The sequence below is a fragment of the Papaver somniferum genome, chromosome 10, assembly GCF_003573695.1.
Source record: "Papaver somniferum cultivar HN1 chromosome 10, ASM357369v1, whole genome shotgun sequence".
In the NCBI taxonomy this organism is placed as follows: Eukaryota; Viridiplantae; Streptophyta; class Magnoliopsida; order Ranunculales; family Papaveraceae; genus Papaver; species Papaver somniferum.
The window spans coordinates 78,180,856-78,192,791 of NC_039367.1; the positions used below are offsets into that span (position 1 = coordinate 78,180,856).

The window sequence follows — 11,936 nt, forward strand, 5'->3', positions numbered from 1 at the left end:
GTAAAGTCTCTGGACGATGATACCAGTGACCTGAGTTTAATATTCGTGAGCATCGTGGTGGGGGATTTTTCTCTTTATTTTTCTAGCTACCTAGGCTTGTAGGTAGTAAACCTCTTGAGGTTTAAACTTTAATATAACGTTTGGGCTTCCACCCAAATTTTTTTTTTTAAAAGGAACAGTATAAATGAGGGCTTTATTAGCTTTATGGTCTAAGTTCCATAGACAGGTGGTGAACTAGGAGTGGTGAGAAAACGAAAATCCCTTGTGAATTCTCCGGAGAGACTAATCCGTTTTGTTGAAGAGAAAAGCTTAAAGATTTGAAAAACATGGGTTAATTATGTGTACTGGATAAAGAATTGTTGGTATTGGCTTTTGACGGAACGTATTATTCGTATTCCATATTCTATTTGATCATGAGCTTGAAGCAGTAATAGAAAGATTCGAGATTATCCCGAAAACCCAACGCCACCGAGGTCAATTAAGGCTCAACTCACTTCACTTAAAATAACAACAAACAAAGCTGGCCTAGTGGCCTCTTAGTTTCCAACTTTTGGCAAAAGACGTATAAAAGATAAACTTAGGCAGCAGAATTAGACCGCTAACAAAACTCGTCCAGATCAGATAGATATGAATTTATAAGAAATAGACATCATCCCAGTTATCTAATTTAGAAATAGAATTAAGAACATCAAGAGAGAAAAAGAAAAGGCAAACATTGCCTATCCAAAATGTCCATCCTAGCATGAAACCAATGGACTAGTGTAACCACGCCATAACAGAAGACACCAAAACCACCATTACAACTCTTCAATCATCTTTATCATCATCACCATCATCATCACATCCAACTCATCCTTCACTCTCTCTTTCGGAGCTTCACATCCCTGGAACTTAGAAAAGCTTGAAGATGAGACCACCGTGTTTCGCAAAGAAGGGTGCGAACACAAGAGACTCCACTGCCATTAGCTTGATAAGGATATTTAGTGATGGACCCGATGTGTCCTTGAGGGGATCTCCAATGGTGTCACCGATAACAGCTGCCTTGTGGGGGTCTGATCCTTTGGGACCAAGGGATTTTGCGTGCTCCGAGACACCGGCCTGTGATGAAAAAAAGACGGATATTTATAACCAATATCATGAAGGTACTAAATCACGTTCCAAGCAAAAATTACAGCTCTAGAGGAAGCCATCAGAATTTCCGAACGGTTTATACAATTTCATAGCAATCATACACAATAACGGAAGACCAAGTTGCAAAGCTTGGCAGGAAACTGGATCATGTATCTTAAAACTAAATGAACATCCTAATAGTATTAAGCTAACAACACAAAATTAGAAGGCAATAACAACCAGAGAATAAAGAATCAAAAGAAGAACTGCTTTACCTCGATATATTTCTTGGCATTATCCCAAGCACCTCCAGTGTTGGATGCAGAGATTGCAATCTGTGAAATGTAACGATGATCAGAGCAGGAAATAACTTAAAATAGATACAAGATCATCTGCATGACCAGAAGGTGCAATGGTTTTCCAAATTTTTAAAGACCACGAATAATCCTTGAAAGCTAGCAGCAGTTGTGAGTGCCTACGGCTAAGTCTCCCCCAGTTTCACGTAGACAAAAGAAGGGGTGGTATTGTATTTTTCATCAATCCCGGGATAGTGGCAAATTGGGGAAAGCATCACCAACCAAAGAAAAAATTCTAATGTTTGGCCAAAAATATACTCGTGTTAAAGATCTGCATTAAAATAAGATGTTACCTGTACACCAGAAACTAGGGAACCAGCAAGGACACCAGAGAGAGTCTCAACGCCGAAGAATGTCCCAACAATGAGGGGAGTAAGCATGACCAAAGCACCAGGTGGGATCATTTCTTTGATGGATGCATCTGTTGAGATTTTGACACAGTTTGCATAGTCAGGCTTTGCTGTACCTTCCATCAGTCCAGGGATGGTGTTAAATTGCCTGCGGACTTCTTCCACCATACTAAGAGCTGCAGTTCCTACACTCTTCATGGTCATGGCGGAGAACCAGTATGGAAGCATTGCTCCAACAAGCAAACCAATGAAGACTTTTGGGGTTAGAACATCCACGCTTGAAATAGCTGCGCGACTCACGAAGGCACCAAATAGTGCCAAGGATACAAGTGCAGCTGAGCCAATGGCAAATCCCTATAAACAACATTATGACAATTAACAACAGAAAGTACAGAAATAAGTAATAAAAAAAATCGGTAGGGTTTCCTGCAGCAGTGGTGTGCAAATCCCTCATGAAAGCTAGTAATACCTTTCCAATAGCAGCAGTGGTGTTTCCTGCAGCATCTAGGGCATCAGTCCTCTCTCTGATCCGGTGGCTCATACCAGCCATCTCTGCAATGCCTCCAGCATTGTCACTGATGGGACCATATGCATCAATTGCCAATCCAGTAGCTATGGTGCTGAGCATTCCAAGAGCAGCTACAGCAATTCCATACATGGCAGCAAGGCTAAAACTAACAAAGATACTGACAGCAATAGCAAAGATTGGAATGATAACAGATTTGTATCCCAATGCAAGGCCAAAGATAACATTAGTAGCAGCTCCAGTTCGGCAAGAATCAGCAACATCTTGCACAGGGCTGCACCATAAATCGAGAATTTAGGCTTCACATTGAAAGCAATAAAACCATCAGAACAACGACCAGCACCGTATTTTCATGGATTGTTACCTGTATGCATTGCTGGTATAATATTCTGTAACGAACCCAATGACCAATCCAGCCCAAAGACCAATGGCAACACAGAAAAACAGTTCCCTACAGCCACAAAGGAAGTACTTTATAACTTACCCTATCTATAGAAGTAACTTTCACCTTGCATTGTTGAAATCGCTAACTTGAAACAAATTAAAAATTGAAGTTGTTAATTCTAAAACTTGTAGAGCTTACCAGTTTTTCACAACTTTCTGAACTCCAAAATTGAAGATTGTGAATTCAGATGGGAGGGCAACCCAACTGACAATAGCAATTCCCACAGTCATTAGAGCAGTAGAGATAATAAGCTGGTTCTTTAGTGCTGGCTCGATTTGATTGACAAGCTTGATTTCAAAGAAATCGGTAGCAAAGAGGGTGGTGAGCAAACAGACAAGGATACCAATGGAACTAATAAGCAATGGATAGCACATTGCGGTGAATTCATGGTTGATTCCGAAAGAGGAGATGGATGCAACAACAAGTGCAGCACAAGAGGACTCGGCATAAGAACCAAAAAGATCAGAACCCATTCCAGCAATATCCCCAACATTGTCACCAACATTATCAGCAATAACCTATAGAGGAAAGTAGATGGACATATTAATCTACAAATATATAAAAGTACCAGTCAAAAGAAAATAGGAAGTGAACTCAAAAGATTGATTTTCTTACAGCTGGGTTCCTGGGGTCATCCTCAGGGATGTTCCTTTCAACCTTTCCTACAAGATCAGCACCAACATCAGCAGCTTTTGTGTAGATACCTCCAGCAACTCTTCCAAAGAGGGCCATGGAAGATCCACCTAGACCATAACCAGTGATTGCCTCAAATAGTCCCTCCCAGTCATCACCATAGTAAATCTTGAACACATTGATGGTAATGTAAAGGACCAATAGTCCATTGGCTGCAAGAAGAAAACCCATAACTGCCCCAGACCTAAACGCAACAATAAAAGCTTTTCCAACACCTTTTCTTGCCTCCAAGGTTGTCCTAGCGTTAGCATAGGTTGCAATCTTCATCCCGAGGAAACCAGATATCACTGAGGTTACAGCACCAAGCACAAATGATATGGTACTGAAAGTAGCATTTGCAAGAGCAGATTTGCACATCTTGTCTACATTGTATGTGCAAGGCTGCAACTTGGTGCTAAAACCCTCGACGGACCCAAGGAAGAGAAAAATAAGTACTGCAAATCCAACCATGAATATCCCAACATACTGGTATTCAGTATACAGGAAGGATGTTGCTCCTGTTACATCAATATACACACCCACATCAGAGATCTAAGCTGGTTGTCAATAATCAATAAAATCTCTAGGTTTTTAACTAAAAAAATGTACATTTCTCAACAGATCTAAGTCCAAAATAACTAAAGAATGAAATAAACGATCCAAAATCTTCACATTTTTTGAGATAAAATCAAATCTAGTGCAAAAAGATAGAGATTTAGTTATACCTTCAGAGATGGCGTTCTGAATCTCAGCACATTTGAGTACAGTGTTATGGTCATTAATACCCTCTTCTTCTTCGATCAAAGAATCGTTGAAACCATTTTTGTTACTGTTGTTAGATTGTCTTGCACTATCAGGAGCAACTTTCACTTGAGAAACAACATACCATTGGAACAATGAGAATACGATTCCAACAACAGCACATACTGGAATCAATATCTGTGTTAACATTTCTGACAACACAATGGATCCCATCTCGTCGAGATTTTAACCAGTTCACCGGTTATTTCTGACCGAGAACGAGAAGAAGAAGAAGAGGAGGCAGTGGTTTTAGGGTTTTCCCTTTTTTTTCTTTTTTGTGTGTGAATGAGGTTCTCTCTATGTTGTTGGTGTTTTATATAGTCAGTGACTAGAAACAGTTTATCTTCTGTTTCACAATTAGCTGGATATTGCGTTGGTTTTTGAAGGGCTTTAATGGATTCTGACGTCAATTACTCATTGAATGGCGTGCAAATCACAGAAACTGGATAAGACGATTGATTTACTTTCTTTTTTTTGATTTGTTCAGATTAGAGGTGGCAAGTGGCAACGGGTTGGGACCGGTGTCGGGTCGAGATCGTTGGATCTAAATTTTAAAGAATGGATATTCTAATCTCAGATTGGAAAATGATACCTCATGCCATACTTCTTTTTTGCCTTTTTAAATTGGCGGATTCTGACCAGTGACTATACGACTACTCATGCTAATTCCTATGCCAATCAACACACTTAATCCCTCCGTCTCACAATTTAGTGACATAATTCAAGTTTGCACAACTTTTAAGACAATCAAGAAAAATAGTACTCCCTCCGTTCTTTTTTAATAGGCCAGTTTCTATAAATAAAAGTTTCAAAAAAATAGGCCAGTTTCCTAATTGGGAAAGTCAAATGTTATTTTATTTTCTGGGACCACTTTTCTCTTAACTTCTTTTGATGACAAGTGTCATGTGGACCACTTCACTTTACTTCTTTTGCTAACAAGTGTCATGGGGACCATTTCACTTCACTTCTTTTATTGACAAGTGTCATGAGGACCACTTTCAATGATTAGTTCTCTTAATTTCCTTAAATTTCGCTAAAAATAAAACTGGCCTATTAAAAAAGAACGGAGGGAGTAGTATTTTTAATTATATTTTACAATTATATCCTTACGGATAATAATTAGTGAAATTTTGAAATGATTTATCTCTCAAACTACACCACGGATGTTCGCAAACTTTATACCATTGAAAAGCATTTTAAAACACCTACGTAAGAATATAAATATGCCTATCAAATTATGCATATTTCATATATTTCTTATAATCAATTAAAAAGATAATTTAAGAAATATCTCCTTTTTTAATAATATAGGTCACTTAATGGTGGGACAAAATCTTAAAGCAAATAGGTCACTTAATAGTGGGACGGAGAGAGTATTATTTTATTGAGCCACGTGGATGAACAAACTGCATTTCCCATTATGGGAAACCAAGACAAAATGAACAAATGAACACCAGGAAGCATGTGAATAAGTGCCACAACATATCCCATGCAAGCCTCTAGCTCAACACCATGCTAATTTTCTTTTTTACTTTATTCATTTTCAAACCCCTCGCAAATGACTTGACACGATTGCACTCACTTTGAATTTACTCGCCATAGAGAAAAACCAAAAAGGAGAAGCATTTTGGTTGCATTTTCTAAAGTAAATTAAGAAACTAAAAGGCAACTTTGTAGTGAATTATTTTGTGCTGAATAGTTTCATGTTTAGTATTTTGCTAACACTGAGCTAAACTTTAATTATTTGCTCATACATGCATGCATAGTATAAATTTTATAAATTTTTGTTTGAATATTAGTATAATGTCCAAATCTATGCTTGGCATGTGAGTGGGAAAAATCTTTGATCTAGATGTAAATGAGATTCAAATCTATGTCTATAGAATCATCAAGTGTTTGACCGTCTCAATTATTGGACTTGCAATCGTTGTTTGAAGAATCTAATTTAAATTTTTATAGAGTATAATAACTCTATACATAAACAACGCAAGTAGTTCGATCAACTTGACCTTAATCCTTGTCGGGTCAGCGGGTTGACCCTATCGGAATCTTTTCGTATATTTTTCTTTGTACATTTCCATAATTTATGGACCATTTCTTTAATTAGAAAAGACTTTATCCACGTGGACTCCAGATTTCTAGATCTACTATTTTTAACTTTTGCCTTGTTTCGGTTTGTTTGCTTTTACAATTTACCATTTTACGCCTGTGCGCAGTGGGTAATAAAAATCCAGGTTGTGAATGTTGTTTTTAATGGGAGGTAGATCTACTATTTCTGACATTTGCCTGTTTTGGTTCTTAATTAATTATGTATTTCGTTTTGTCTGAAGAAAAGGAATACAAGAATGAACGATTAAAGATCCGATTTTGATAAGTATAGAAACGGGTAAACAATTTTACCAAAACAAGTAAAATCGGTTTTACTGTTATATGTGTTTTAATTTGGTCCATAAACAACAACTAACTACAGCTATATGTTAACTACTACTAGTAGTTAGGTACAAAATGGAGGATGTGATGTTGCTTTTAGTTGCAAGGGGTTGCGATGTTGCCTTTCATCCGACGAAGAAGGAACACCGAACATGTGAGCAACAGAGTTGAAACGTGAATTAAATCCAGACCGGTTTCGTGCAAATGGCACTCATTTTGCTTTCCGTTTTCCCTGTAAGACTACTATGTTTAGGGTCGTACTAAACTATCTGGGCACACTTTAGCATTAGTTTGGACACGCATTTACTCCTTGGCTTTGAGTATCCGAGATTGCAGATTTTGTTCAAGATGGCTAATGCTTTAGATATCCCAAGGGCAGACCAATAAAACCCGGATTAGCCCTCTCGGTCCCCAAGGCTAAAATATTTTTTTTTATTATTAAATTTTGGGTTTGGCCAAGAATGTTGAGGCCGAAAAAATAATCGACGCCCTAAGGTCCGTTCCTGGATGATCCCATGTTCATAGATGATGCTACACTTTGATATCTGGACTTTATGTTAGGGGAAAACTAAGAATCATACTACTTTAAAAAAAATTGCTCATTGCTTTTGATTAAGAATTAACTGTGTAGCTATCTTTGATATATCAAACTCATACATTATATAGTTATATTGTTTTGATATACGATCGTTCAAGTTTGTTTGAAGATTGACTGTTACAAATCTAAATGATTTTGGATCCGTGGGATAAAACTATAGATTAGTCAATTTTAACAAACCTTGTTCGATGTGTTTGATGAATAGCAAAACCAAGTTATTTGCAGCGGTTATTTTGAAGATTGAAGACTTGAAAATTTTTCTTTTGATTCTCTAAGATCCATAAGTAGTTTATCTTGGTAAACTTAATACTTGTTGAAGATCGAACAACCTATCTAGAGGCATTATTTGCTTGGATAGATCTTGTTCATCGAGATTGTTATTTCGATAATCATTATCTTGGTTTGATATTTTGACCAAAGGAGTTTATTGATATACAAGGAAATTCTTTACTATGCTTTATTACTGATTTAATAATGATCGATTTGGGAGTAAATAAGTGAGTTGGTTACTGGAGCAGATCTAGTCCTTTATTGTTTTGGGTTACTATCCAAAAGAGTCCAGTGCATAAGTGTTCACAGCGATGAAGCAAGATCTTGGTCAATTTGTAGGTCATGGAATTTTTCCGCCAAGTAGTTTTCCTCATAAACAAAATCTTGGGCATTATGCAATTACTTACTTTTCGCATTATAGTAATTATATTATAATTAAGTAATACCACTTGTACATTCATTACATCTTGGTAAATATCTCATATTTAGTTCGAATAAAACTTTGACTATTACCAAGATCGATCGCCTTGTTAAAATAATCTTGAGGTCGTTATTGTTACGATAGGATTATACAAAGTGAGTCTACATAGGTTGATATCCAAAAGACTGTGTTGTACTTGGTATCCTCGTCATTTCAACTATACACGCTACCTTAATGTGCTTGTTTATGTCGACGATATTATTATCACCATCAACCGTAATTCTACAATTTATTCTTTCGTAACGAAAATTGCTTTTATATTTATTTTATGAAAGATACCCAACTCCAATATATTTTGGGCCTTAAAGTCTTTAGATCTCATCAGGCATTTTCTAGGTCAACGAGAATACGTTTGTGATATTTTACAAGGCTATGATCATTTTTATGCTCGCAGTTCGTCATCTTTAGTGGAACAACATCTTAAACTACTTCCTTCGATAGTGCCTTCTTGATGATCCTAAGCTATTTTGCCAACTTTTTTTATTTTTATATCTCAAGGTTATTCGACCTAGCATCCCTTATTTTATGGTTCATCTTAGCCGATTTTATGTTATTCCCATGTTCTATAAATATTGTCATTCGTATTTTGCCTTTATTCAAAAGTCACAATTAGGTATATCATCATGCTTTCATCTTCTAGTCCAATTGCATTACCGGGTTTCACCGATTGTGATTGGGCTGGTTTCTCTAGAATCAACGGGGCGTTTCACTATAGGTAATTTTACCATGTTGCCTGATAGTCTCTTTTTAGGAAGTCTAAAAAGGGATCGATTACGTCACGTTCTTCCACGGAGATTAAAAATCAGATTCGTGTTAATCTTACAACTGAATTAATGGTTGCATTATCTTTTCAAGTACCTTCATATCCTTCCCGATTTTCTCATATCCATTTATTGTGACGATAAAACAACCATCCATTATAAAACAACCATCCACAAGGTAATCAATCTAGATAGTTTAGGTCTTTATTAGCTGAAATCAATAACGAGATTGTTGATTGGTGAAAACGATTTGCTGGTTTTTTAGGAAAGAGGAGACTCGAGGATGTGGGCGGACACTCCTCGACCGAGAAAATTGCCTAAACTTTTTTCGAACAGATGCATTGTATGGGAGTGCTTTGAGTTTGAGAGATCAATCTGTAGTATTACGGCCTAAACCAAGAAAATGGTCGTTCCATAGTCAATTCGGTCACAAAGAGGGATGAGGGTTGATATGTAGGAGGGAAGCTGAGAAGTGTATGTGAGATCAATTATGATCAAGGATTGTGGATGTGTTGAAGATTTTTGCAAGTTTTTTGTGAACTGTTGGATTCTGAGATAACTTTTGATCGATTGAGCGATAATTTCTTGTTGGTCGAAAATTGTTGTTGTCTAATCGTGGATTCATAAACTTATTTATATTGTAAGAATAGTAGACACATTGATCCTAGTAACTGTGACGGTTGCTCGAGTGAAAGAGTGAGAAAGTGGGAAATCGTGGTTAAACCAGTTTCATGTCGTGCGGAGACTTGGTTGATTGTCCATCCACTACTTTGCTAACTTCCTCAACCGCTTGCACGACTTACACACATTTCTCATTGTGGGGTGTACACACGGTTAGCCAGACCAAAACCCTAGTGATTATCCCCCCATGTGACGTGATTGATGTCTCATGAATGTGGAGTCTGCAAGGCATACGAGTATTTAATTAGTCAGTTGTTGACTTGACTAGACGATGAGTCTTAGCCTTGATGAGTCAAGCATAATGAACAAATGTGGTATGCTCTGAGACTCATGGATTGAGCATAAGGTGTCTGCTAGGACACAATGATGAAACGACGTTGAGTCTTGATAAATTGTGATATGTCATTTTACCAGTCGAGGTAATAATGATATTTTAATAATTCGGCTCGAGCATCTGATGAGATTGCTCGATCAAGGACTTATTTTGATATGTCGAATATTCGACAGGAAATTAAAGATATTGCTGAATTATACAGAATACTCGTTTCTGATCTAATATATCATGAGTGATCGAATGATAAAGTAAAAATCAAGAATATTGGATGAACGTATGTTCGAACCATATTGCTTAGTCGAGCAAAAATGTTGGTAACAGGACCAAACATTAAATATAAATCAGAATATTGATTATTGGATTAATATAATTCTCGAATGTTGATAGTTGAATCAACATGGGAATATTGCTCGGTCGAGCAATTGATAGTTGAATCAATGAGTTCCGAACCTAGTTGATCATGTATTTTACTAGCTTAGGCAATTTAGTGTTGATAGATGAGCAAAATAATATTGCTAGTTTAAGCAAATATTGCTTTTTCATAAATTATTGATAGCGGGACCAAATAAAATATTAATTAAAAATACTGGTAGCTGGACCAAATATTATATAATTAATTAAGTTTTTGATTGTTGGATCAACACAAAATTATTAGTGTTTGAACCTGCTCAGAATTATGGTTTGCAGAGAATTTGGTTTGAAACCCTAACTTTGATCGATTGATGATTTACTGAGAATCAACCAAATGACTGAGATGGACCGGCTATATGGGATGATGCGCCGACCATGTAGCGCCCAGGTGCTCGAATGAGCGTGCAACAAAGTCCTTTGTAGACCAGTTGGCAAAAGGATGATTAAATGCTCGTTTAATCATTATTAAAATAGTGATCGTATGAGCATTAGGTGGTAAAACCTAATTATGGAGATAGGAGGGACCGACCAATGGGTATGAAATCGACCCTGGTGGTCTTGGGACCAACTGATGGTCAATTGATCAAATTCCAAGTTGTTTGGAAATAGTTTGAACCCAATATGAATTATGGAAGATTAATTAGGTCAAAATTATGATAGGATATGGGACCGGCTTCTGCAATCCAAAGGGCCGACCTGGCCGGTCAAGGTGGCATGCCCGTGTCACCATATTTCCCTTGACTCAATTCTGAGAATTTTGGTATTTTTTGGTGCGCGTTCGAGCAATATTTTGGATTTTCAGAAGAGTTTGATCTTGACCGAAACTCTCGATTTTGCTTGAATGAGCAAGTAGAACTTTGCTCGTGCGACCAATATATGATATTTAAATATTTTCCTTGAGAAGCCCAGATGGTCGTGTGACCATTTGACTTTTTTTTGGCGTTTTAATAGTTTGAGCAAAATTGGAGAAATATGGAAAATTTAGGTTTTTGCTCAAATGAGGGAATTTTATGAGATGAGAGAAGAAATAATAATAAAATAAGGAATTGGGTAAGTGTGGGACCGGCCACGGCTAGACCATGGCCGGCCGACTAGTAGGCCCGGTCCCGTGACACTCTTCCCTATTTTATGTTATTATTTTTCATTGTGTGAAGAAATATGGAAAAATTAGGAGTTTTGCTCGAACGAGGAAGTTTGCTCAAACAAGGAGTTTCCATGAGACAAGGAAAATAATAAAATAAGATTTAAAAATAAAAGGGAGGCGTGGGACCGGCCACGGCGGCATGACCCGCCGGTGGGCCCGGGCCCGTGCACGTCTCTCTTTTCTTTTTATTATTATTTTTTCTTCCATATTTTACATAGGTTTCCTCGTTCGTCCACATTTTTGAGTGCTCGTTTATGCATTTGGGTTCTCATTCATGCATATTTGGGTGCTCGTTCGTGCATTATTGTTAAGTACACTCGCACCATTTTCTTGGGTCTTACTTGGTGATGGCCTAAATGCTCGAAAAGTGAATATCTATTACTAATTCATGAAATTCAGCTGAGAATAAGCCATGAAACGGTGTAATGAGACAGATTTAATATCTATTACTAATTCATGAAATGCAGCTGAGAATAAGTCATGAAACAGAATAATGATATGAAATAGATTATTTTCTAGGAATTTAATTGATGAATGTTGCGCTTGAATTAATCTTTGAATTTCTC

The 11,936-nt window shown here is 37.1% G+C and overlaps 1 protein-coding gene across 1 annotated transcript; it reads right to left on the bottom strand.

Annotated features, from left to right (window-relative positions):
- Window positions 1–563: 563 nt before the first annotated feature.
- LOC113318088 (pyrophosphate-energized vacuolar membrane proton pump 1-like) lies at window positions 564–4,620 on the bottom strand. The gene is made up of 8 exons (XM_026566211.1): window positions 4,185–4,620; window positions 3,403–3,977; window positions 2,926–3,305; window positions 2,707–2,793; window positions 2,286–2,616; window positions 1,760–2,170; window positions 1,386–1,445; window positions 564–1,098 (listed from the first exon to the last, which is right to left on the bottom strand). Exons 1-8 carry the CDS (start codon window positions 4,432–4,434, stop codon window positions 892–894), a joined length of 2,301 nt encoding a protein of 766 aa, XP_026421996.1. The 5' UTR covers window positions 4,435–4,620; the 3' UTR covers window positions 564–891.
- Window positions 4,621–11,936: the final 7,316 nt, after the last annotated feature.